This window comes from Struthio camelus, chromosome 26 (genome assembly GCF_040807025.1).
Source record: "Struthio camelus isolate bStrCam1 chromosome 26, bStrCam1.hap1, whole genome shotgun sequence".
Lineage (NCBI taxonomy): Eukaryota > Metazoa > Chordata > Aves > Struthioniformes > Struthionidae > Struthio > Struthio camelus.
The window spans coordinates 6511395-6536471 of NC_090967.1; the positions used below are offsets into that span (position 1 = coordinate 6511395).

Sequence of the window (25077 nt, forward strand, 5' to 3'; positions counted from 1 at the left end):
CTGTGCAACCTCCCCGTGCAAACCCCGGCCGCGGCCGTGCCCGGCGCCCGTGAGCCTCACCAGCCCGCTGCTGCCCCGCGCCCGGCCGTGCCCAGCTTGCCGTGCCCCCCGGCCCCTCGTTGGGGCCGGGCTGCTCGGGGGCTTTTGCAGCCCGGCCCTTGTGCCGCAGCAGGAAGGGGCCGCAGGACGGGAACGGCTGGGGCTGGGGGCGCCGGCCGCGCTGCGGGCGAGCGCTCGGCTCCTGCCCAACGCCGGGGCGGACAGCTGTGCCCGTGCGCGCGGGCGGCAGGATGCTCCTCCGTCACCCCGCCGCCTTGAGACGCCGGCGGCCGCGGCGCAGCCCGTAAATCACGCGCGAGCCGCCGGGGCTGGCTGCGGCGAGAGCCGGGCACCGCCGGGGCTGATCCGGGGGCTTCGCCTGGCGCTCGCAGCCCCGCGGGAGCTCGGGTCGCCTTGCGTGCCCCACGGGGCTGGCGAGCTCGTCCCGGGGCAGCGCCGCTGCCCGGCCCGGCCGCACCGCAGACGCGCAGAGAAATCCCGGGGCCGGGGGGGAGGCGCTGCCCTGGGTTTTGCCCCCTCCGTTAGCAACCGGGAACAATAGCCCTCCTGCAAACAGAAGCTGCACTGTGATAACCCGGCAGGTCCGAGGCATCCGGAGAGGCAGGAAGGAGCCCAGCAGAAGGAAATATTAAATAGAGCGATATAAACACGGGCCGGGCAGGCGGCGGGAGCAAGCTCCACCCCGGCGCGGCCCCAATGAAAGGGGCTGCGGCGGGCCGGCGGGCAGCAGACCGCCCGTGGCATGGACAAGAGCAGCTACGCCATGGCCAAGTTCGGCCTGGAGGCCAAGGAGGCCGTGCCCAAGCGCGACTGCAGCTTCTACATGAAGTACATCTTCCTCTTCACCTCCCTCATCCAGTTCCTCATCATCCTGGGGTTGGTGCTCTTCATGGTGTACGGCAACGCGCACGCCGGCACCGACACGCACCTCCAGCTCCTGGAGCGGCAAATGCAGGACCGCTACAACAAGATCATAACGCTCAGCGGGAGGAACGCCAACCTCACCCGGGCCCTCAACGCCACCACCAAGGAGAAGCAAGGGCTGCAGGCCCTCGTGCAGAAGGTGCAGCGGGAGCTGGACAAGTGCAACAGCAGCCAGCCCTCCCACGCCAAGGTGAGCCCGGCCCGGCCCCCGGCTGCTCCCAGGGGAGGGGGGCAAAGCCAAGCCCTGCACGCCGGGGTGTTGGGGGGGGGGGTTGCAAGCGGGGCCCGTCCCCCGCCGCGGGCACCGAGCACCCGGCGGCTGGAGCCAAAGCCCTGCTCCTGCACCTCGTCTCCCCTCCTTGCTCCCACGCCGTGGCCGACCGGGGTCCGCGGCGGCTCGAGCATCCCTGCACCGAGGCCGGTGCCCGCGGCCGGGAGGAGAGGGGCTGCAAGCTCCCCGCTCCGCCGGCGCCCCGGCGGCAAAGGAGCCTCTTCCCGGCGCTGCCGGCTCCCGCTGCAGGGAGCTGGAGCCTCGCTTCGGCTCCAAAACCTTCCGCGTGGCGTGGCGAAAGGGGGCCAGACCCCCACCCTGCCCCACGACTGCCACCTTGCCGGCCCCCGGCCGCAGCCGGGGCTCAGCACCGCGGGGGTCCCAGCCCCGGCCGGGGGCTCTCCCGGCTCTCAGGACCCGTCTCCGCTTCCTCCCGCCGGATAACCCCCGGCGAGCGGGAGCGAAGCGACGCCCCCCCACCCCGGGGGGGCCGCTCTGACCCCCTCTCCCCTTCGCCCCCTCCCCAGTATGAGCTGCAGGAGATGATGAGGATCATCTTCTACCAGAAGACCAAGCTGGACGAGTGCCACATGACCATCAGCCTCATCAACACCAGCTGCCACGGTAAGCACCCGGCCCGCGCCGGCCCCCCGCCCCGGCGAGCGCCCTGGGCCGCCGGGTCCCAGGCCGCGCTGGGGAGGCCCCCGCGGGGCGCGCGCGGCGGCCCCCCCGACCTCTGCCTCCCCGTGCAGCCGAGAAGGCCATGCTGCAGAGCCAGCAGGACCAGATGGCCCTGGCCAAGAGGGAGTCGGCGGAGAGCTGCGCCAAGGCGGGCGCCGCGCTCAGCAAGGTCACCCGCGAGAACGAGGGCTGCCAGCGGGAGCTGCTCACCACCAAGACCAGCTGCGGCACCACCAGGTCCCAGCTGGAGCTGCTGAAGAGCGAGTGCGTGTCGCTGCAGGCCGACGTCAGCTACTCCTTGCAGCGCATCAAGGAGCTGCTGAGCCCCTACAGCTGCGGCAGCGCCCAGGAGCAGCTCAGCTGGCTCACGCAGAGGACGGAGGGGCTGTTCCTGTGGCAGCAGGAGAGAGACACCAAGTACGTGGGGAAGACCGTGTGCAACATGAACGTGGCCCAGTGCCAGATGAACTGCTCCCAGGACAAGCAGGACCTGGACAAGCGGCTGCAGGATGCCGAGAAGCAGCTCCAGAGCAGCCAAGAGGAAAAGAAGAAGCTGGCGGCGGCGAAGGAGCAGCTCAGCAAGGACTTGGAGGAGAAGAGCAAAGCGGCGGCCCAGGCCACCTACCTCAGGGAGCAGCTCAACATCTGCATGGGCTCCAAGGTCAGGGCTGCAGCCGGCGGGCGGCAGGGCCGGGCCGGGCCGCGCCGGGCAGCGCTGACCCCCCGCCTCGCTCTCCTCCGCAGATGGACGCCTTCTTCGACGTCAGCGGCGCGCGGGTGCCGGGGAGCCCGGCCTTCGGCAGCAGGCCCGGGGCCTTCGGCAAGGTGGGCACCTACGTGAACGCGGATGCTCTGCACAACCAGGGCATCTTCGGGAACATGGGTGAGTGCAGGCAGGCGCGGGACCCCGGCCGGAGCCTTCCCCGTCCCGCTGGCGGACGCCGAGCGTCCCGCGGCCCCGGCCCCAGGCAGCCTCCGCTGCTCTCGTCCCACCAGGCAAAATCAACGTGGAGGAGATCCAGCGGTCGGTGCAGAAGATCATGGAGCAGTACGCGCCCGCGCCGAAAAACCCCAGGTGAGGCAGCGCGCCGGGGCCGGGGGCCGAGTGGCACCGGGGGGGCCGGGGCCGCCAGCCTGACCGTGCCCTCTCCGCAGCGGCTAGCGGCCGAGCCGGCGCACCGGGAGCCACGGGAGAGGAGCGGGACCGGCCCGGACGGCGCAGCGCGAACGGCCAGCACCCGGACCCGCTCCCCGGCCACCAGCGGCCAGGGCAAATCTCTCCCTTCGCCTTCGTCAGCCCCTTTTCCCCCGCGTCTCGCCTCCCCGCCGGCTGCGGCACCGGCAAGGCGGCGCTCAAGCCTTCCCGCGCGGGTGCGCGTATCGGTGCGCAAATACACGGCCCCGGGCCCCGGCACGGCGCGTCCCGCGTCTTCCTGCGGCGCGGCGGGCGCGAGGAACGTCCCGTCCCAGCCGCGGCGGGCAGCCCCCGCGCAGGAAACGCCGGACGACCCTGCAGGAAGAGATAGGCTGAGCCGCAACCCGACCCAGCCGGGAGGGAGGGGGGCCCTTCCCAGAAGGGGCTGGCCGGGACCCCCCCGGCCGCCAGCACCGAGCCCCCCGCGGCCGAGCCGCCGCACCCTGGCCCCGGCTTTCCCGCGCCGGAAGCGCGTGGGACGGCGCGCGGGAAACCCCTGGCCGCCGAGCATCCCCGGCCCTCCGCCGCGGCCCCCCCACCTCGGCACGGAGCAGGGAACCTCAGCCACGGCGGGGACCTGCCTCCGAGCCCCCCGGAGCCCCCCGGTCCCGGGGAAGCCGAGCATCCGGAGCAGCCGAGCATCCGGAGCGATCCCCACCGGCTCAGCCCCGAATACAGCCGGGGGGGAAGCGGGGGGGGGGGGGGGACGGCCCTTGGCACGCAGGGACGGGGACGAAGCAGCGCGTGCAGGACGCGGCGAGCGCAGTGATTAATGGCCGGCTGCCACCCGTTGATTTATTGCCGCGCTTCCCTCTCCTTCCTGTTTAAACAGCCTTTCCTGACGCCCCGCGCGCCGGGCTGCACACCCCGGCCCGCCACGGGCCGCCCGCCGCAGCCACCGCCGGCGGCACCCCACGCCGCGGCCCCGGCCCGGGGGGGGGGACGGCACCGGGGGCGGCGGAGGGGCTCGGGCTGCCCCGGCTCGGGCACGGCAGGGACGCGCTCGGCGTTAAGAGGATTTCCTGGCACTCCACTATAAATAATCGCGGAGCAAGGGGAGCTTCCGCTGCTGGAGCCTGGGAGCCCCGGGCGGCGGCAGCGGAGCCGGGACGGGTCCCCGGGGAGCCCCCGGCCTTCGGAGCCCGGCCGCGGCCGCCGAGCGGCACCGGGGCAGCAGCCGGGCGGCCGCCGCGACGGGCTGGGGGTGCGGGGCCGGGACCCCCCGCTGCAGCACCCAACCGCCGCAGCCCCCCGGCTGGGTTTTTTCCCCCCTTCCAGACACTGCAGCTCCGTGTTTATGCTCCCGGCCAGGAAACGCGGCCGCTCCCAGGAGCGGGTGGTTTTTTCCAAGGCCGGGGCTCAGGAAACGTCCCCCCGCGGCCGGGGAACGCGCCGCGTGCCGGCCGGCCCCGGGGAGGACGGGGAAGGACGCGGGAGCAGCCGAAAGCACCGCCGTTTTAATAAAAGCGCGGCGCAAAGAGCCCCGGGAGCCCGCGCCGGGCGTGCACGCGGCCGCCCCCCCGTCACTTGCCCACGCAGAAGTCCCTGAAGATGATGTCCAGGACGTCCTCGGCGCCCACGTGCCCCGTGATCCTGCCCAGGTGCCGCCGCGCCAGCCGCAGCTCCTCGGCGGCCAGCGCCAGGTCGGTGCCGCCCGCCCGGCCGTAGCGGGCCAGGGCGGCCCGGCAGGCGCGCAGGTGGTGGCCGTGGCGGCTCTGCGTGAGGCTGGGCGAGCCGGCCAGCGGGTCCCCGCACCTGGGCGGCGAGAGGAGCCTGCAGCAGCGCCCGCGCCGAGCCCCCCGCCGCCCCGAGCCCCCCGCCGCGCCGCCCCGGCACTCACAGCCGCTCCAGCTGCCGCCGCAGCAGCTCCAGCAGCCCGGCGAGACCCTCGCCCGTCTTGCAGGAGAGCAGGGCGGCGGGGGGCAGCCCCCCGCGGGCGCAGGCGGCCCCCAGGGCCCCCGCGCCGCCCGGCGCCACGTCCACCTTGTTCAGCACCAGCACGCAGGGCTTGGCGGCGCCGGGGGGCAGCACGGCCCCCAGGGCTTCGCCGAGCTGCGTCGGCTCCGCCGGCACCGCGCCGGCGTCCAGCACCGCCAGCACCAGGTCGGCGTGCCGCAACCTGCGAAGAGCCCGCGGGAAGGATGCGGCCCTCGGGGGGAGGGGGGGGGGCCGCGGCGCCAGCCCCCGCCTCCCGCCCCGTCCCCGCACCTCTCGCGCGCCCGGCTCACGCCCTCCCGCTCGACGGGGTCGGCGGCGTCGCGCAGCCCGGCCGTGTCGCTCAGCACCACGGGGTATCCGCCGACGTTCAGCGGCAGCTCCACCACGTCCCGCGTGGTCCCCGCCGCGGGCGACACGATGGCTGCCGGCCGCCGGGCTGCGCGGGGAGGGCGGCGCGGCTCAGGGGAGGCCGGCGGGGCCGGGAGGCTCCGTCGGCTCCGCGTCCCCCCCCCCCCGCCAGCTCACCCAGCAGGTTGAGGAGGCTGCTCTTGCCCGCGTTGGGGGGGCCGGCGATGACCACGCGGACGCCGCCGCGCAGCAGCTCCCCGCGCCGCCCGTCCCGCAGGTGGGCGCCCACCTCCTCCTCCAGCGCCCGCACGGCCGCGGCCACTGCGGGGGCGAGAGCGGCAGCGTCGGGGTTGGGGGCGGCCGGGGCGGGCCGGCCCCGGCCCCCAGCCCCCTCCCGGCCCTCACCTCGCGACAGCACCTCTTCCTCCACGTTGTCATCCTCGCTGAAGTCGATGTAGGCTTCGAGGTGGGCCAGCGCCTGGGGGGCACGAGGAGGGCTGAGCGGGGCAGGAGGGGGACGCTCCCGCCGCGCTCGGGCCGGCGGAGGAGCCCAGGCGTCCGGCCGGCCCCAACCCGCCTCCCCGCGGCTCTTGCCTGGGTGAGGGTCTCGCTCCAGCGCTGGTAGAGCTGCCCCAGCTCGCCCTCCATCTGCCGCAGCGCCTGCCGCCGCTGGGCCTCCGTCTCCGCCTGGATGAGGTCCCCCAGCCCCTCCACCGCCGTCAGGTCCAGCTTGCCGTTGTGGAAGGCTCTCCGGGCAAACTCGCCCGGCTCGGCGGGCCGCAGGCCGGGCAGGCGCCCTGCGAGCCGCGCCGGGGCCGCGTGAGCCGCCGCTGCGGCTCCATCCAGCCCAGAGCCCGGTGCGTCATCCCCGCGGGCGCGCGGAGCCTTACCCAGCGCCTGCAGCACGCCGCTCACCACGGCCGGCCCGCCGTGCACGTGCAGCTCGCAGCAGTCCTCCCCCGTGAAGCTCTGGGGCCCTGCAAAGCACGGAGGCGCTCGGGACACCGAGCGGTGAGACCCGCCGCGGCCGTGCAACCTGCGGCGGCGGTGCAAAGGAGCCAGCCGCCGTGCCGGGCGCCGAGACCCGCCGCGGGCTGGCGCCCAGCCCCGGCTCTCACCTGGGAACCAGACGACGAGGCCGCGGTCCAAGGGCTCGGCGGTGGCGGGGTCGCGGATGCGCCGCAGGGCCAGGACGCGGGGCGGCGGCAGCGCGGGGCGCCCGGTGAGGCTCTGCAGGGCCGCCCGGCAGCCCGGCCCGCTGGCCCGGATCACCGCCACGCCGCACTTGCCGTGGCCCGAGGACACGGCGAAGACGGTGTCGCCCCGCGCCGCGGAGCAGAGGCGCCGCGCGCTCCTGCAAAGGGACAGGGAGCCAGAGTGCGGGGCCGGGGGGGGGGCTTCCCTCCCCACACACGGCCCAAACAGGGGGGTCAGGGGGTGCAGGGATGCACCCCCCCCATGCACCCTCTCCCAGTGCACCCCACATACCCAGGGGTGTGCACCCCTTCCTATGCAGCCCCAGACCCAGGCGTGCACCCAGCACACCCCCGCGAGACCTGGGGGGCAGGGAGGGTGCAGGGGAGCACCCCCTTCCCCAGCTGCCCCCCTTCCCTGTGCACAACCCCATGCCAGGCTGCACCCCCTGCTCCCCACACACCCCCATTCCAGGATGCAGCCCTCCTCCCTGTGCACCCCCTTCCCGTTGCATCCCCACCTCGGGGTGCATCCCCTCCCCTTGCACCCCCACTCCAAAGCACCCCCCAACCCCAGGTGCATCTCCTCCTCTTGCAACCCCCCCTTCAGGGTACATACGCCACCTCAGGGCATCCCCTCCCCATGCACCCCCAACTCCAGGGTAGCCCTCACCCCAGGTGCATCCCCTCCCCTTGCAAGCCCCCCTCCAGGATGCATCCACCCCGGGGTGCCCCACGTGCATCCCCTCCCCTTGCAAGCCCCCCTCCAGGATGCACCCACCTCGGGGTGCCCCACGTGCATCCCCTCCCCTTGCAAGCCCCCCTCCAGGATGCACCCACCTCGGGGTGCCCCACGTGCATCCCCTCCCCTTGCAGCCCCCCTCCAGGATGCACCCACCCCAGGGTGCCCCACGTGCATCCCCTCGCCTTGCAGCCCCCCTCCAGGATGCATCCACCCCGGGGTGCCCCACGTGCATCCCCTCCCCTTGCAAGCCCCCCTCCAGGATGCACCCACCCCGGGGTGCCCCACGTGCATCCCCTCGCCTTGCAAGCCCCCCTCCAGGATGCACCCACCCCAGGGTGCCCCACGTGCATCCCCTCGCCTTGCAAGCCCCCCCAAGGTGCACCGCCACCCCACAGTGCCCCAGTTGCACCCTCTCCCCATGCACCGCCCCGCATACCCCCACCCCAGGGTGCCCCAGGCGCATCACCCTCCTTGCAAGCCCGCCCCCCGCTATTTCCCCTCCCCATGCACCCCCCGGTGTCCCCCACCTGCCGCCCGCCGCGCTCAGCGCCCACCGCAGCGCCATGAACCTCCGGCGCACGCCTTCCCCCAGCGGCGGCCTCAGGGCGGGCAGCCCCCCCCTCCCCCCGATTGGCCAAGGCGGCAGAGGGAGGCGGGCTTTAGCCCCAAACCCCCCTCTCTGATTGGTCAGCCAGCACGGCCGACGCCGCGCCGCCTGAGGCTGCGCAGGAGCGAATCGCTTCCGCCCGGCGGCGGGAGCGGCGCTGCCCGGCGCGTCCCCGTGTCGCCGGCGGGGCGGGGGCGGCCGGTCCCCGCGCTGTCCCCTGCGCCCTGCCCGGCCCCGCCGCCCTCTGCAAGGCTCCGCACGGCTTTGCCGGCTGCATTTGCCCCCCCACCCCACCCCTTCTCCCCCCGGCGGCTCTCAGCAGCGGTTCCCCGGGTGCCGGAGCTATTTTGGTGGCAGGGGCTGGGACATGTGGCCTCGCTGTCACCTCCCCGGGAACAGGACACCCGCGGCCCCCAGCGGGCAGCCGAGGCCCAGCTGGGCTGTGGGAGCCTGGCAGGGCCTTTTCTGCACCCTAAAAATAACCCCCAGCCCCATGTGTCCCCGAATCTGGGTCTGGGCAGGGGGCAGGTGGCCGGGGCAGGGGGGACAGCACCCGCGGCCACCGTGGGAACCCCCCCTGCCTCCCCTCCCCGGCCTCCAGCCCCTTTGCACCCGCTGACCCGCACTAATCCTGCAGCGGCTGCTTGTGTCCTGTGCCCCAGCCGAAGCTCTTGGGATTTTTGGATGCCCCCTGCCCCGGTCTACCTCGGCCGTGCCGGGGGTCCCGGCGCTGGGGACCGTCTGGCCCCGGACCCCGCCGAGCCGCAGATGCTCCGTCCCCGGGAAGCCCAGAGCGTCGGCTGAGGCCGGCAGCCAGCGCGGCCGAGCGGGAATCGCAGCCTCCCGGCGCCGCGCCGCTCCGTGAACCATAGAAATTTTCCCTGAGCAGGCGCTGGGCACTGGGACGCTGCTGGGGACACTGGGACGCTGCTGGGGACACTGGGATGCTCCCGGGGACATGGGACCCCTCCCCAGCTCCCAGCAGCTTTGTGCAGACGGGCGGTGCCGGGGGGGCCGCGCGCGGCCTGCGGGGCCTGGCGAGGACGCGGGGACGCTGCGGCGGGGGGGACGCCCGGGCAGACAAAGGCACTGGCAGCGGGAGGAGCGAGCGGCGGCGCGTGCAGGGATGCTGGGAACACCGTCCGCTCCGGCTCCGGCTCCGGCTCCGGCTCCGGCTCAGGCCCTTGCCGTGGAGCAACCCCCCCAGCCACCCTCTGGCCCCCGCCCAGGGAGCCCCCCGCACGCAGATGGCCAGAAATGGGGAAGGCAAAACAAAGGGAGGTGCCGCAGCGGAGCCCTCCATGCCCCCCCGCCTGCACACAGCCTGGCGCGCACACCCGCACGCACAGCCCTGTGTGTGTGTGTGCACAGCCCTTTGTGCACCCTCGCGTGCACCACCGCCTGCACACCCCCCCCCCCGCCTGCACACAGCCTGGCGCGCACACCCACACGCACAGCCCTGTGTGTGTGTGTGCACAGCCCTTTGTGCACCCTCGCGTGCACCACCGCCTGCACACCCCCCCCCGCCTGCACACAGCCTGGCGCGCACACCCGCACGCACAGCCCTGTGTGTGTGTGCACAGCCCTTTGTGCACCCCAGGGTACCCCCTCACCTGCACCCCCCCCCCCTGCATGCACACCCCCTGCACATGCCCCTGGGACAGATGCCAAGTAACCAAGCCAGTCCAGACCCCCCCCCCAAGGTGTCCCCAAATTTTTCCCAGCTGGGCGCGTGGGTCCGGCCCACGCGGAGTCTCGGGAAGGTCCGGGGCAGCCCGAGCGCAGCCCCCGCAGCGCTGGCCATGGGGCGGGGGGGATTGGGGCTCCGGGGCCCCGACGCGGGGGCCTGGCCCCCGGCCCGGGCTGCTGCAGCAGGCGCAGCCCCGGCGCCAAGAGGGCCCCGGACGTGCCAGGCTCCGGCGGCCGGTGGCAAACGCGCCGCGGGCTCCAAGCGCGGATGCCGGAGGAGAGGCCGGTTCCTTGTGGCATCGTTCGTCACGGCCGTCAGAGCTGGCACCCGGCGCCTTGCCCTAAAATAGCTGCGGGCAGGCAGCCGGCCTGGGGGGACTGAGCAGGACGCGGCGCGGGGGCTCCCGCACGCCCCGCCGCCTGCGCCGCCGTGGGGCTCGCGGGACGCCCGCGGCCGGGATCCGGCGTCCCGCAGACCCCGCGAGGGGCTGCGCCGGGTCCCCTGCCGTGTCCCCACGGGGCACCGGGGACCAGGCCACGGGGTGGGGGGCAGAGGAGGGCTCCCGAAAGGTCAGCGGGACACTGTGTAGCCCAGGTCAGGTTACCTGCGTGCCTTCCCGCCCGGCCGGGGCGCTCGAAATAACACCGTGACCCGTGGGGCTGGGCCGGGCGGGGGGCTGGCGCGTCAGGGTGGTGGGGGGACCGGCCGGGCAGGGGATGTGGGGACACCTCGGAGGGGGGCACAGGGATGTGGGGCAGTGGGGGGACCAGCTGGGCAGAGGATGCGGGGACACCTGGGAGGGGCGGGGGGATGTGGGGCAGTGGGAGGACCAGCCGGGTGTGGGATGCGGGGACACCTCCGAGGGGGCAGGGGACGTGGGGACACCTCGGGGGGGGCAGAGGGAGGTGGGGCAGTGGGAGGACCGGCCGGGCAGGGGATGCGGGGACACCTCGGAGGGGGGCAGGGGACATGGGGACACCTCGGGGGGGGCAGGGGATGTGGGGACACCTCGGAGGGGGGCAGGGGACATGGGGACACCTCGGGGGGGGCAGAGGGATGTGGGGCAGTGGGAGGACCGGCCGGGCAGGGGATGCGGGGACACCTCGGAGGGGGGCAGGGGACGTGGGGACACCTCGGGGGGGGCAGGGGATGTGGGGACACCTCGGAGGGGGGCAGGGGACATGGGGACACCTCGGGGGGGGCAGAGGGATGTGGGGCAGTGGGAGGACCGGCCGGGCAGGGGATGCGGGGACACCTCGGAGGGGGGCAGGGGACGTGGGGACACCTCGGGGGGGGCAGGGGATGTGGGGACACCTCGGAGGGGGGCAGGGGACATGGGGACACCTCGGGGGGGGCAGAGGGATGTGGGGCAGTGGGAGGACCGGCCGGGCAGGGGATGCGGGGACACCTCGGAGGGGGGCAGGGGACGTGGGGACACCTCGGGGGGGGCAGGGGATGTGGGGACACCTCGGAGGGGGGCAGGGGACATGGGGACACCTCGGGGGGGGCAGAGGGAGGTGGGGCAGTGGGAGGACCGGCCGGGCAGGGGATGCGGGGACACCTCGGAGGGGGGCAGGGGACGTGGGGACACCTCGGGGGGGGCAGGGGATGTGGGGACACCTCGGAGGGGGGCAGGGGACATGGGGACACCTCGGGGGGGGCAGAGGGATGTGGGGCAGTGGGAGGACCGGCCGGGCAGGGGATGCGGGGACACCTCGGAGGGGGGCAGGGGACGTGGGGACACCTCGGGGGGGGCAGGGGATGTGGGGACACCTCGGAGGGGGGCAGGGGACATGGGGACACCTCGGGGGGGGCAGAGGGATGTGGGGCAGTGGGAGGACCGGCCGGGCAGGGGATGCGGGGACACCTCGGGGGGGGGCAGGGGACGTGGGGACACCTCGGGGGGGGCAGGGGATGTGGGGACACCTCGGAGGGGGGCAGGGGACATGGGGACACCTCGGGGGGGGCAGAGGGATGTGGGGCAGTGGGAGGACCGGCCGGGCAGGGGATGCGGGGACACCTCGGAGGGGGGCAGGGGACGTGGGGACACCTCGGGGGGGGGGGGACGACGACAAAGGCTGCGGGGCGGGGCGCTGCCACCCGGGATGCTGCGGGTCCTGTCCCCGGGCTGCGGGGGAGGGAGGAGCCGAACGCCTGGGCCCCCCATGGCCAGCTGTTAGGAGGGGGGGGGGTGCGCGTCCCGGACACCTGGGCCCCGCGGCCGGTGCCGCCGGGCGCTGGGGAGCCGGCGACCAACCAGACAATTAAAGGGGCCGGGAGCGCGGCGCTCCGCCGCTTTGTCCCCTCCTCCCGGCCGGCGGCGGCGGCGGCGGCCCCGCGCCCGCAGCCCCCGCGGCCCCATGCGCCGGCGCCCGCCGCGGCCCGCAGCCCCCGCAGCCCCCGCAGCCCCCGCAGCCCCCGCAGCCCCGCACCATGCCCGACCCGCCGGCGGCAGCGCAGGACGCCGAGCGGCCCCGGCGGGCCCCGGCCGCCGAGGAGCGAGCGGAGCCGGCCGCCCCGGCCGGCGTCCTGGGTAGGTGGCACCGGGGGACATCGGGAGGGAGGGGGCAGCGGCCCGGGGATGGGGGCTGGGGAGGAGGCGGGGGGGAGGCTGCAGGCCCGGCGTCCCCCCCCCCCCACGCTGCGGTGCGCGGCTCCGGGCCCCTCCGCTGCCGCCCCTGTCCCGGTCCCGGTCCCGGTCCCGGTCCCGGCCCGGCCCGTCGGTGCGCGCAGGGGCCGCGGGCTGCGGCCGGCGGCAGCGGGGGGGCCGCTCCCTGCGGCTCAATGCGGATGTCGCCGGGGCACGGCCGAGCGGCGGGACAGCTCCTGCGCCGGGTGGGGACCGGCCTCCCCCGGGACAGGGCTGCCACCTCCCCGGGATGGGGACCGTGACTCCCCGGAACAGGGCTGCCATCCCCCTGGGGTGCAGTCTGTGCCCCCCCCCCACAACGGGACAGGGCTGCCACCCCCCCGGGATGGGGACTGTGACCCCCCCCGGGTCAGGGCTGCCATCCCCGCAGGATGGGGACCGTGACCCCCCAGGACAGGGCTGCCATCCCCCTGGGGTGCAGTCTGTGCCCCCCCCCCACAACGGGACAGGGCTGCCACCCCCCCGGGATGGGGACTGTGACCCCCCCCGGGTCAGGGCTGCCATCCCCGCAGGATGGGGACCGTGACCCCCCAGGACAGGGCTGCCATCCCCCTGGGGTGCAGTCTGTGCCCCCCCCCCACAACGGGACAGGGCTGCCACCCCCCCGGGATGGGGACTGTGACCCCCCCCGGGTCAGGGCTGCCATCCCCGCAGGATGGGGACCGTGACCCCCCAGGACAGGGCTGCCATCCCCCTGGGGTGCAGTCTGTGCCCCCCCCCCACAACGGGACAGGGCTGCCACCCCCCCGGGATGGGGACTGTGACCCCCCCCGGGTCAGGGCTGCCATCCCCGCAGGATGGGGACCGTGACCCCCCAGGACAGGGCTGCCATCCCCCCGGGGTGCAGTCTGTGTCCCCTCTAGGCAGGGCTGCCATCCCCCCAGGATGGGGACCGTGACCCCCCAGGACAGGGCTGCCATCCCCCCGGGACGGGGTCCGTGCTCCCACCTGGACAGCTCCAAGCCCCCGGGGTATCCGGTCCGTGCGCCCCCAGGACAGGTCTGTGGTCCCTGTGGATTGGGACTGTGCGTCCCCCCCCTCCCTGGGACCAGTGTGTGTGCCCCCCCCAGGATGGGGTCTGTTCCCCCCAGGACAAGGCCGGGCCCCCCAGTATCGGGTGTGCGTGCCCCGGGACATATCTGCGACCTCCCTGGGACAGGTCCGTGCCCCCTCCGGAGCGGGTCCCTGCGCCCCCAGGAGGGGTCCGCGCCCCCAGGGCAGGTCCATGCCCCCCCCCCCCGCCCTTGCCCCATGCGGGGCTGGGGCCAGGGCAGAGCTGGGCAGTGGGTGCGGGAGGGGGGGTTTGGGTTTGCTCCCTGGGGCCGGGGCAGGAGGTGGCGATGCAGCCCGGCCACCCCGCAGCCGCCCCGGTGACACCCCTGCGGACGTGGCGGGGGGCCGGGCAGCCCCCGGGGGCAGGGCGAGGGGGGTGAGCGGAGGGCCGCGGCTGGGGCCGGGGGGGGGGGGGGGAGGAAAGCCGAGCCGGGGACTCCCGCCAGCAGGAGCGCCAGGAGTGACCCAGTTTGGGTCCTCCCGGGAAGCGGCCTCCCGCGGCGGGGCGGCATCGCCGCCGGGGCCCGGTGCCGGCGCGCGCCGCCCGCCGCGGGCTCCTCTCCGCCGCAGGGCAGCGATTCGGCAGTCGCCAGAGCTCTGCGGCTCCGGTGACCTTACGCTGGAGAGCCAAGGTTAGCGGCCCCGGGAGGATGAGCGGCGAAGGGGGAGCCGGGCTCCCGCCGCCTCCCGCCCCGGCGCGCGCCCGCTCCCTCCTGCAGCACGGGGCGCTCGCCAGCGAGGTGCGACGCGCGGGCAGCTTTCGGAGCGAGGGGGGCCAAACAGCGGCGTATCGCAGGCCCGGCGCCGGGGGGAAGCCAGCGCTCCGCGGTGCCGGGCTGGGGGCCGAGCGGGCAGCGTGGCGCCTCGCCGGGCAGCACGCGCTCGGGGTGCCCGGCCCGGCTCTGCCTCTCGCCGCAGCTGCGCCGCCGGCCACAATGCCGGGCTTGTGCCGGGCACGGCGGTGGTGACGGCGGGATGGGGCGGGCGGCAGGGCCGCGGCGCCGGCCGGGTGCTGGCGCCCACGTGCAGCCGGGACAGGGTGCCCTTTCAGCGCGCGGTGGGATGGCCGTAACCTCGGGCGGCCCCGTCCCGCCCGGCCCCCGCAGCAGCCGAGGGTTAGAGCCCAGCGCTGGAGATGAGTTTGTCGGGTCTCAGCCCACCTCTCGGACAGCTCTCCGGGAAGGGGCTGCCCAGCAGCCGGGCTCCCCCAGGGCTCCCCGGGGCCGGGGCACGTCCGCCAAGGGCCCGGGGGTGTCCTGGCATTTCCGGTGCGGGGTGGCCCCGGCAGACGGGATGCTCCCGGCCAGCTCGACCGGTTCCCGGCGCGAGGTGCTGGGACAGGGTTTCCGGTGCCGCGGGACCTGCCCGGCCCTGGGGCAGGTTGGCAGCTGGCTGCGGGGAACCGCAGCGGCCGTGACGTCCCCCGGGGACACAGCGCCCCTGCCCGGCGCGGCTCCTCCTCCGTGGCTTAGGTGGGGGAAACTGAGGCACGGAGCCAGCCGGCAGCGCTGCCGCTGTGGGCCGGGGAGAGCCGGGGGTCCCGCTGCTCCTGCCCACGGACGGGCATCACCGGGGAGGCCGAGCAGCCCGGCCGGCCCGCCCGCCAGCTCGGGGCGGCGTTTTGGGATGCGCCGGGCCCCCCTGCTCCGCAGCGCCGGCACTCGGGGACCGCCAGCCCCCGGCGGCGCGGCAGGGGCCGTGTCCCCGCGTGGGGGGAGCCGGGGGACCGTCCCCATCGCCGCGCTTCCCGCGGCGCCCCGCGGCTCGAGGCCTCCCCGCGTTTCCATGGAGACCGGCTGCTTTTTTTTTTTTTTTCCCCCCTCCCTGCTCTCCCCTATCTTTTTCCCTCCCATCCGCATCCCGTGCGGCGGCGCGCCGGTGGCCCTGCGGCGGGGCCGCGGCGGGAGGCGAGCGGGGCGCCGGCGCCGCAGGGGTGCGAGGCCGCGCCGCCGGCTCCTCCCCGGCAGCTGTCGAGGCCCTTTTTGGGCTCCTTGACCTGCCAAAGGAGAAACCGGAGCCGGAGGCAGCGTCGCCTGGCGCAGCCCGGCGGGCGGCCCGGGACGCGCCGGGGACCCCCGCGCCCGCCGCCCTCGGCCGCTCAGCCCGCCCTGCCTCTCCCGCCAGATAAACTCTTCGGGAAGCGGCTGCTCCAGGCCGGGCGCTACATCATGTCGCACAAAGCCTGGATGAAGACGGTGCCCACGGAGAACTGCGACGTGCTCATGACCTTCCCGGGTAAGGAGGCGCCGGGGGCGCCCAGCGCCGTGCGCGGGGCCGGGGGCCGGCGTGCAACGCCGGGAGGGTGGTGGGGCTGGGTGCCAGCCGCCGTCTCGCCGCCCCGCAGACACCACCGACGACCACACGCTCCTCTGGCTCCTCAACCACATCCGCCTGGGCATCCCCGAGCTCATCGTGCAGGTGCGGCACCACAAGCTCACCCGCGTGTACGCCTTCTTCGTCACCGCCACCTACGAGAGGTAGGACCCGGCGCCGGTTCCCCCCCCCCCCCACCCATGGGAGCCCCCCGCGCCGGCGCCGCCTCTCCAGCGCGTCCCCTGTGTCCCCGCAGCCTGCTGCGCGGGGCGGACGAGATCGGGCTGCGGAAGCCGGTGAAAGCCGAATTCGGCGGGGGCATGCGCAGCTTCTCCTGCGAGGAGGACTACATCTACGAGAACATCGAGAACGAGCTTTACTTCTTCACCTCTCAGGTGGGCCGCGGGGCGGGGGAGAAGGGGGACGGGGACAAGCAGGGCCCGGGGAGGGGACGCGCAGCGGGGATGGGGGTGTCGCTGGGAGCCAGCCAGCAGCACCCGTCGCCCCAGGCTCACACCGCTCCGGTGCCGCAGGAACGGCAAAATATCATCAGGTACTGGCTGGAGAACCTGCGGGCGAAGCAGGGCGAGTCGCTGCACAACATCCACTTCTTGGAGGGGCAGCCCATCAGTGAGTATTGCACGGCGCCGCGCGGCACGGTGCAGCTTGGCATGGCACAGCGCAGTGCAGCACAGCATGGCCCAGCATGGCGTGGCCCAGCACGGCATGGTGCAGCACGGCATGGTATGGCACAGCATGGCATGGCATGGCACGGCACGGCATGGTGCAGCATGGCATGGTGCAGCACAGCATGGTATGGCACAGCATGGTGCAGCATGGCATGGTGCAGCATAGCATGGCATGGCATGGTATGGCACGGTGCATCGTGGCATGGTGCAGCATGGCATGCAGCATGGCACAGCATGGTGCATCGTGGCATGGCACAGCACGGCATGCAGCATGGCATGGCACAGCACGGTGCATCGTGGCATGGCACAGCACGGCATGCAGCATGGCATGGCACAGCACGGTGCATCGTGGCACGGCACAGCACGGCATGCAGCATGGCATGGCACAGCATGGTGCATCGTGGCATGGCACAGCACGGCATGCAGCATGGCATGGCACAGCATGGTGCATCGTGGCATGGCACAGCACGGCATGCAGCATGGCATGGCACAGCATGGTGCATCGTGGCATGGCACAGCACGGCATGCAGCATGGCATGGCACAGCACGGTGCATCGTGGCACGGCACAGCACGGCATGGCCCAGCATGGTGCATTGGAGCATGGTGCAGCCACCCCGATGCCCAGCCAGCTTCCCATGGCCAACTCATGCCATGGCCCAGCAGCGCTGGCTGGTGGCTGTGGGGGCCACGTGCCCTGCAAGGGGCCCTGGGTTGTTGTCACCACGTGGCCCCCTCCCTGGAGCTGTGGCTGCGAGGCGATGCTGGAAGCCCCCCGAGCCACGAGGCCGAGCGTGGGATGAGCCAGGCAGCGACGGTGCTGCACATGGAGCCCTGATGTGGCACGGTCACCCCAAGCCCCTCCTGCCCGTTGTCCCTTCTCTGGTCCCCTCTCTGTGGCGCGGTCCGGAGGGAGGGACGGGGCACACGCGTGTCCCCGTGGGCGCACGCAGGGAAGGAGGGACGGAGGGGACTCACGCCGTGCCCCGCCGCGCAGTCCCGGAGCTGGCCGCCCGCGGCGTCATCCAGCAGGTCTTCCCGCTGCACGAGCAGAGGATCCTCAAGCGGCTCATGAAGTCCTGGGTGCAGGCGGTGTGCGAGGCCCAGCCGCTCGGTAAGGCGCCGGGGGGGGGGGAGGCCGGGGGGGTCCCCGGGGGTCCCTGCCCCGCTCACGGCCCCGCTGCTCCCGCAGACGAGATCTGCGACTACTTTGGCGTGAAGATCGCCATGTACTTCGCCTGGCTCGGCTTCTACACCTCGGCCATGGTGTACCCCGCCGTCTTCGGCTCCATCCTCTACACCTTCACCGAGAGCGACCAGGTGAGAGGGGCTGTTCCCGGGGTCTGGGGGCGTTTCCGTCCTCCTCTCCGGGCTTTCCCTTGGAGCATCCCTTTGATGCTCCAGCCTCTGCGGAGCGGGGAGGCACCTCGTCCCGTTAGTCACCCAAGAGCAGCCCCGGGCGTCGCGCGGCCACGTCGCGGGTGCAGGGGCCGGGGCAGCGCTGCGGGGTCCCCTCGCTGCCGCTCGGCGCCGGCCGCCCCGGCATGGGGATGGGGACGGCGGGGGACCGACGCCGGCGCCCTGCCTGCCCCTCGCAGACCAGCCGGGATATCTGCTGCGTGGTCTTCGCCATCTTCAACGTCATCTGGGCCACGCTCTTCCTGGAGGAGTGGAAGCGCCGCGGGGCCGAGTTCGCCTACAAGTGGGGGACGCTGGACACCCCAGCCGAGTCCATCGAGGAGCCCCGGCCCCAGTTCAGGGTGAGCGCGGGGGCCTGGCCGGCCTTTTGGGGGGGGGGGAGGTCGCGGGAGGAAACCCAGCACTGTCCCTGCCGGTCCCACGTGTGCGGAGGGGGCTCAGCCCCTGCTATGCTCCCCACCACCCCGATGAGCTGCCCGGGCTCGGCGCAGAGAACTGGCAACTTCGTGACACTCACCAGCCACACGGCTGCTCTCGGCCGCCCTGGGGCTCTGCGCTGGGTCCTCGTGGGATGGGACTGGGAGGGGGGGGCGGTCATGAGGGACCCCACGGTACCCCCCAGCCCCGGGGAGGCTCACGCGCCACCGTCCCCCCGCTCAGGGCATTAAGAGGATCAGCCCCGTGACCAGTGCCGAGGAGTTTTACTACCCGCCGTGGAAGCGCCTGCTCTTCCAGTGCCTGGTCAGCCTGCCCGTCTGCCTCTTCTGCCTCTCCTTCGTCTTCCTCATCATGCTGGGGTGCTTCCAGCTCCAGGTGGGTGCTTTCCCCCTCGCCCCGGCCGCAGCGGCGGGGGCCGGTGGTGACACTGTCCCTGTCCCCGTCCCCGTCCCCGTCCCTGTCCCCGTCCCCATCGCCATCCCTGTCCCCATCCCCATCCCCATCCCCATCCCCGTCCCCGTCCCCATCCCCGTCCCCATCCCCGTCCCCATCCCCATCCCTGTCCCCATCCCCGTCCCCATCCCCGTCTCCATCCCTGTCCCCATCCCCGTCCCCATCCCCATCCCTGTCCCCATCCCCGTCCCCATCCCCGTCTCCATCCCTGCAGGAGTTTGTGCTGAGCATCAAGGAGCTGCCCCGGATCATCCGCTTCCTGCCCAAGATCGTGCTGGCCGTCATCGTCACGGCCTGCGACGAGGTTTACAAGAAGATCGCGTACTGGCTGAACGACATGGGTGCGTGGGGGCCGGGGGCAGCGCCGGGGCCGGCCCTCCGCCCGCTGCCGGCGCCCGCCGCCCCAACCTGCCCCTTCCGCCTTGCAGAGAACTACCGCCTGCAGAGTGCCTACGAGAAACACCTCATCATCAAAATAGTCCTGGTGAGCGCCCGGCGCGGGGCTGGGGGTCCCGGCACCCCGCGGCGCCCGGCACGGGGCCGGGGCAGCCGCCGGCCGCCCCGCGCTGACCCCCCCGGCCCCGGCTCCTCTCCCACCGCAGTTTCAGTTTGTGAATTCCTACCTGAGTCTTTTCTACATCGGTTTCTACCTCAAGGACATGGAGCGGCTGAAGGAGGTAAGGGGGCCGTGGGCGGGGGCGGCGGCGCGGCCGGGGGGAGCCCGCGGTGCCCCCCCAGCCCGGCCCGGCCCCGCGCCGCCCGCCCCGACCTCCCCGCTCCCGCTCCGCCTGCGCCCGGGGTCCCCGCGCGCCCCCGGCTGCTCCGCTCCCGGCCGCCTGCCGAGCTCGACCCCTCCTCGACTTATTCCTCCTTTTCATGGTCTCTCTCTTTCTTTCTCTCTGTTCTTCTGTCCCTTTCCACAGCTCCTGCTCATCTTCTCTCTCTCCCAAAGCCTCGTGCGTCAGCTCAAAGAGGCTCTCCTCCCCTTCATCTTCCTCCACCTCCACCTCTCTATCATCTCCTTTAAGGGCCTCCTGGGCTTTTGCTGGAGACTGGGAGTATCCAAAGTAGGAGCGGGGAGCGGGGCGGGCAGGGCCGTGCATGCCGTCTTCCCCCCCCCCCAGCCCCCCCGCACGCCGGCTGCCGGGGGCGCGCACACACCCGCGGCGAGTTTGGGCGGTCTCAGCCCGGCTCGGCACCGCCAAGGTGATGCTCAGCCGAGGCGCGAGCGGTGCCGGGGTGGGGAGAGCCAGGAAGGACGGAGCCGAGCGGGGGGGGGGGGGGCACCCAGGCGGTGGCGGGGGTGACGCCGTGTCTGTGTCCACCCACCCCGCGCAGATGCTGGCCACGCTGCTCATCACCCGCCAGTTCCTGCAGAACGTCAAGGAGGCGTCGCAGCCCCACCTGTACGGCAGGCTGCGGCGCGGCGAGCTGAGCCTGCGGCGCCTCCGCCAGCTCGGCCACGCCGTCCTCCGCCTGCTCGCCCGCCGCGGCCCCGCGCCCCCGCCGGCCGCCCGCCAGGCGCCGCGGGCCGAGAAGAAGTGTCTGAACGGGGGCTGCGGGGTGCCCGAGGAGGAGGAGGAGGAGGAGGAGGAGGAAGGGCGCCGGCGCGAGTCGGACTCGGAGGACGAGAGCGCGCTGGACTGCGGGCTCAAGCTGAAGAAGGTGAGCTTCATCGAGAAGGCGGAGCGGCGCGGCGGCGAGCCCGGCGGCGGCGCCGAGGACGACAGCTTCCTCGAGGAGGGCAGCCCCACCATGGTGGAGAAGGGCATGGACCCCGCCTCCGTCTTCGAGCTGGGCGAGGACGAGGAGGAGGCCGAAGGTCCCCCCGGCAGCCCCGCCAAGGCGCCGGAGCCGGCCGCCAGCTTGCGAGCGGGCCGGAGGAGGAGGGGGGCCGAGAGCCGGGGGGAGGAGGAGGAGGGCGAGGAGGAAGGCAAGAGGCAGAACCGGGCCTCGTGGATCGACCCGCCGGAGGAGGACTACTCCACGCAGCTGACGCAGGCCGAGGTGGAGAGCTGCATGACGAAGTACCAGGTGAGCAGGGACGGCGCGGGAACGGCACCCTGGGGTGGCGGTGGGACGCCGTGGTGACACGTCCCTTGCCTCCCCCCAGGACACCTTCCAGGACTACCAGGAGATGTTCATCCAGTTCGGCTACGTGGTGCTCTTCTCCTCCGCCTTCCCGCTGGCCGCCATGTGCGCCCTGGTGAACAACATCATCGAGATCCGGAGCGACGCCTTCAAGCTGTGCACGGGGCTCCAGCGCCCCTTCGGCCAGCGGGTCGAGAGCATCGGGCAGTGGCAGGTGAGCAGGGCGCCGCGGGGCGCCGCCGTCCCCCCCCCGAACCGCCTGCCGCAGCCCGGCCCGGCGCCGTCTCTCTTGCAGAAGGTGATGGAGGCCATGGGCGTCCTGGCCATCGTGGTGAACTGCTACCTGATCGCCCAGTGCGGCCAGCTGCAGCGCCTCTTCCCCTGGCTCAGCCCCGAGGGAGCCATCATCTCCGTGGTGGTGCTGGAGGTAGGGAGGTGCCACCCGAGCCGGTCCCCGTCCCTCTCGGCTCTGGCGGGGGGGGCGATGCCGGCCGGACGCCGCTCACGCAGCCCCCCCGCACCCCCCCGCAGCACTTCGCCCTCTTCCTGAAATACGTCATCCAAGTGGCCATCCCCGACATCCCCGCCTGGGTGGCCGAGGAGATGGCCAAACTGGAGTACCAGCGCCGCGAGGCCTTCAAGGTAGGTGCTGCCCAAGCCGGAGCTGCCCGGGGCCCCGTGCAGGAGCCGCCGGGGCCCCGTGCCCACCGCCGGGACTAACGAGCTCTCCGTCGTTAACAGAAGCACGAGCGCCAGGCGCAGCATCACTTCCAGCAGCAGCAGCGGCGCAAGCGGGAGGAGGAAGAGCGGCAGCGGCACGCCGAGTACCAGGCCCGCAAGGAGCGCGAGTGCGGCCGCGACGAGGCCAAGGCCGAGGCCGCCGGGCAGGACCCGGCCCACGACAAGAGCCAGAGCAAGGGCAAGGGCTCCGGCGCCGCCTCGCACGGCTCCGACAAGCCCAAGAGACCCAGCTCCCTCCTGGCCACCAACAACGTCATGAAGCTGAAGCAGATCATCCCTTTGCAGGGCAAGTTCCTCTCCGGGGGGGCCGGGGCCGCCAGCACGGCCGCGGCCAGGTCCCCCCAGTCCCCCACCGGCAGCGAGAACAAGCTCCCCGGCTTCCTCAGCTTCAAGTTCCTGAAGTCGCCGGAGACTAAGAGGGACGCGGGGACCGAGAAGGTCCAGTCGCCCACCAAGCCGTTCAACCCCGGCAAGCTCTTCAACTTCGGCAAGTCCGAAGGGGCCGGAGGCAACGGCGCCGCGGCCACCGCCTCGCCCCAGCCCCGGCCCGGCCCCTCCTCGGACGCGGGCGAGAAACCGGCCCCCAGCAAGTCCCATCTCAACGGGGCGCCGGACGAGGGGGGCCGCGAGGAGCCGGAGATCCGGGTGGAGGAGGAGAGCGGAGGCTACAAACTCTAAGCGGCGCCTTTGGGGGACGGAGCGATCACGGCTCCCCGGTCTCTTCTTCAAGCAGCCAAGGACATCGTCACCCTCTCCGCTCCCTTCGCCTTCGTCCCCCCGCTGCAGGGAGCGCGGAGCTGGGCTGTGCCGGGGCAGGCTGAGCCCCGCCGGAGCCAGGGTGCCCAGCACCCATGGATGCGCCAGCCCACGCGCCGTTCCCCCAGGCTGTTCCCCTCCGCCACGTCCCCGTGCATCCCTCGAGCCCCTTTGCTGGGCCGCTGCCGCGCCGTCCCCAGCTCCGGCCGGGGCCTGGCCTCGTCCTGCACCACGGACGCACGAGCGAACCGCCGTCGAGTTGCGCAGCGGCGGCAGCAGCAGCAGCAGCAGGGCTGGCCGGCGCGGCGATCCGCTGCCTCTGCCTCGCGCTCCTTCGGGTGATGCCGCCGTCCCGCACCCGCCGCCGGAGGGAAGAGCCGGGGCGATGCCGCGGTCCGGCTTGCAGGAGGAGCCGGACGGGAGCTCAGTGCCGCGAGAGCCGTCGGGAGCGGCCGGTCCCGCCGTCGGCGAAGGGAGCCGGGCTCGGCGCCATGGCTCCGGCCGGCGGGAGCAGCAGCGAGGAGCCGATTCACCCCGTGCCTACGGCCTCTCTGCCATACAGCCATCGTCCCGCTGCGGCCGCAGCGCCCCGGGATCCTGTCCGCGCCGGGCAGCGCCCTGCCCCGGCCGGCTCCGGCTCGCCGTGCCCTCCTCGCGGCCGGTCCTGCGGAGGGCTCGGATTCATCCCTCTTTTCCCAGCGCAGGGGCATCCTGCCGCTCTGCCGAACGGACTGCCGGGAGGGAGGGGGGCGAGCGTGAGCCGCCTGGATTTCCATGCATGGGCAACATTTCTTGCACTAAAAAAAAAAAAACCAAACAAAACCCAACGCAAGCGACTCTTTTCCGTTCTTCGTGTGACGGCTCGGAGCGGCCCGCGCAGGACGCCGGCGGCGCGGCCTCGGAGCGGCGAGCAGCCCGGCCCGCCAGCGACGGCACCACGAGCCGGGACGGTCCCCTTTCGCTCTGCTGCCTTCCTTCGCCGAGTTGTCTCGCAATAAGGCACTTGCGCACGGACGTCGTGCCGGAGTGCGCGAGAAGGACCGGGGTCGGGGCGGCGAGCTCGACGCCAGGGCAGGGTCGAGGGAGCAGCTTCGCTTCTGCCAGGACCGAGGTCGCGCTGTCGCCGGTTGTAGCCTTAGCGCTTTAACGGCCGCCGTCCTCGCCGTGCCGGCGGCCGCTCCTTGGCTCTTCCGCTTGGCGCCGCGGGGCTGGAGGCTGCCGCGGGACCCGGCGCGGCGGCCGCTCGCCCCTCGCAGCCAGCTCTGCTCCCCGGCCACGAGCCATTTCGGAAGGGACCCGGGGAGAGGCGGAGGCTCGCGGGCCGCCGCTGTGCCTCGTCCGGGCCCGGGTACCCCAGTCTGCCCAGGGCTTGGGCTGTAGGAAACGTCAGGGTTTTTTTTCTCCCTCCACCCCGGTCTCTCTCGTGTTTTCTTGCCTTTGAACCAAGCCATTTTAGACAGCAATAAGGCAGGCCAGGCGCGCGCCGAGCTGCGTCCGCGTCGCCAGCGCGGGAGACGAGCGGGGCCAAGCGCGCAGCGGAGAGACCGCGGGGCGAGCGGCACCTCCTTGCCGCTGCGGCAGGAGAAGAGCAGAGCCGGTCACCCGGGCGGCACGGTCAGGAAGGCAGGGCCGGAGCCGGCTCCCGTCGCGCCACCTGGGGCTCCCCGTGGCCGGGGACCTGCTTGGACACCCCAGGCGGCCCCGGTGCCCTGTGCTCACCCCAGCGCCCGCCGGGCCAAGGGCACGGGGCTGCCCGGGCGCTCCGCGTTGCGCCGCGGCGTCCGGCCGCGCCGACCAGCTAGGGGAAGACGCGCTGAGCTGAGGCCGCAGCAGAGCGGTTTCCGGGGCAAGGCCAGGGGCAGGGGCGCGCCGGGCTCCGCGCCGCTGCGAAACCGGGGCAAAGAGGCGCCCAGAAACCTAGCCAGACCGCAGCCGCCACGGCCTGCGTCCAGCCGTGCCCCGGGGCCGCTCTCGGATGGCCGAGCGGGAGCAGCAGCGTGTTGGGAGGGCAGGAGAGAAGAGCCTCGAGCTCTGCCTGGCCGGCGGCACCCACCAACCCGGGGGACCCTCGCCGGGCTCCTGCCGCTACCCGAAACGCCCGTAACCGCCTCAGCTTCGCTCCCCACCACTGCACCGCGCGGCGGCCGCATCCTGCTGGGACCCACCGCTCCGCCTGCGCCCAGCCCTCTCCCCTCCGGCCGGCCAGCCGCGAGCTGCCGGATCGCCGGCATCCACTGGATCACCGGGATCCGCCGGAGCGGGGCAGAGGCGGCAGCCCCCTTTCCCACCCTCCGCTCACACCTTGGCCTTTCGTTCCGCTACCGGTTCCTGGGCTTGGCTCAAAGCCAAGTCTCACGTCTGTCATTGTTTAAAAACACGCTGGTCTTAAAAGGGAGTTTTATTCATCGCGTTTTCCTCCTGAGAGTAACAGTCCTGATGGGATCTATTCCTAGCACAGGGATCTATACCAGAGCACAGGGCTCGGTCCCGCTGCTGCCAGCGCCCCGGCAGCCCAGGGCATTTTTAAACGTTTCTCTACGCCAAGTATTTCTACAAGCGGCCGCCTGTCTGCTATCTCACTCGTCCGGGCAATTACTGTACAAAGGAGGGATTTTTTTTTCCTTTCTCTTTTCTTTTTTTTTGCGTTTTGTTTCTTTTGGAGTTAAACGAAATGAAGGGGGTTATTTATTTATGTTTAATTTATTTTGTCATATTTTTATAAGACCTGCAGAAATGCAATAAAAATATATTTCAACAAGTCTGAGACAGGCCGACTTATTGCCCACAGCAGTTCTCATAGCACATCCGCTATGGAAAGTGAGTC

At 73.2% G+C, this 25077-nt stretch overlaps 3 protein-coding genes across 4 annotated transcripts; 2 read left to right on the forward strand and 1 right to left on the reverse strand.

Moving 5' to 3' along the window:
* Window positions 1-398: 398 nt before the first annotated feature.
* PLVAP (plasmalemma vesicle associated protein) lies at window positions 399-3355 on the forward strand. The gene is made up of 6 exons (XM_068919916.1): window positions 399-1174; window positions 1783-1879; window positions 2008-2597; window positions 2681-2819; window positions 2933-3011; window positions 3092-3355. Exons 1-6 carry the CDS (start codon window positions 803-805, stop codon window positions 3096-3098), a joined length of 1284 nt encoding a protein of 427 aa, XP_068776017.1. The 5' UTR covers window positions 399-802; the 3' UTR covers window positions 3099-3355.
* A 1170-nt stretch (window positions 3356-4525) lies between these two features.
* GTPBP3 (GTP binding protein 3, mitochondrial) lies at window positions 4526-7946 on the reverse strand. Its single transcript, XM_068919738.1, has 9 exons — window positions 7883-7946; window positions 6536-6771; window positions 6308-6394; window positions 6012-6214; window positions 5823-5895; window positions 5595-5738; window positions 5340-5505; window positions 4972-5250; window positions 4526-4886 (listed from the first exon to the last, which is right to left on the reverse strand). Exons 1-9 carry the CDS (start codon window positions 7918-7920, stop codon window positions 4655-4657), a joined length of 1458 nt encoding a protein of 485 aa, XP_068775839.1. The 5' UTR covers window positions 7921-7946; the 3' UTR covers window positions 4526-4654.
* A 4137-nt stretch (window positions 7947-12083) lies between these two features.
* Window positions 12084-25012, forward strand: ANO8 (anoctamin 8). 2 transcript variants are annotated; one of them, XM_068920087.1, is made up of 18 exons: window positions 12084-12185; window positions 15480-15590; window positions 15700-15832; window positions 15925-16063; window positions 16202-16298; window positions 17353-17469; window positions 17548-17675; window positions 17954-18115; window positions 18435-18587; window positions 18880-19006; window positions 19094-19149; window positions 19268-19342; window positions 19589-19732; window positions 20004-20699; window positions 20779-20970; window positions 21052-21183; window positions 21288-21398; window positions 21498-25012. In XM_068920087.1, exons 1-18 carry the CDS (start codon window positions 12086-12088, stop codon window positions 22173-22175), a joined length of 3351 nt encoding a protein of 1116 aa, XP_068776188.1. In that variant the 5' UTR covers window positions 12084-12085; the 3' UTR covers window positions 22176-25012. The 2 variants fall into 2 exon arrangements, with proteins under 2 accessions (XP_068776188.1, XP_068776189.1); XM_068920088.1 differs by lacking the exon at window positions 19589-19732.
* Window positions 25013-25077: the final 65 nt, after the last annotated feature.

Bases quoted from the DNA above. Each gene is read 5' to 3' on its own strand.
- PLVAP (XM_068919916.1), top strand. From the start codon at position 803: ATGGACAAGAGCAGCTACGCCATGGCCAAGTTCGGCCTGGAGGCCAAG. The intron at 1,880-2,007 runs GTAAGCACCCGG...CTCCCCGTGCAG, and splicing joins CATCAACACCAGCTGCCACG to CCGAGAAGGCCATGCTGCAG. The intron at 2,820-2,932 runs GTGAGTGCAGGC...TCGTCCCACCAG, and splicing joins GGGCATCTTCGGGAACATGG to GCAAAATCAACGTGGAGGAG.
- GTPBP3 (XM_068919738.1), bottom strand. From the start codon at position 7,920: ATGGCGCTGCGGTGGGCGCTGAGCGCGGCGGGCGGCAG. The intron at 5,739-5,822 runs GTGAGGGCCGGG...TCGCCCCCGCAG, and splicing joins GGAAGAGGTGCTGTCGCGAG to TGGCCGCGGCCGTGCGGGCG. The intron at 5,251-5,339 runs GTGCGGGGACGG...GGCTCTTCGCAG, and splicing joins GTGAGCCGGGCGCGCGAGAG to GTTGCGGCACGCCGACCTGG.
- ANO8 (XM_068920087.1), top strand. From the start codon at position 12,086: ATGCCCGACCCGCCGGCGGCAGCGCAGGACGCCGAGCGGCCCCGGCGG. The intron at 16,064-16,201 runs GTGGGCCGCGGG...CCGGTGCCGCAG, and splicing joins TTTACTTCTTCACCTCTCAG to GAACGGCAAAATATCATCAG. The intron at 19,343-19,588 runs GTAAGGGGGCCG...CCCTTTCCACAG, and splicing joins ACATGGAGCGGCTGAAGGAG to CTCCTGCTCATCTTCTCTCT.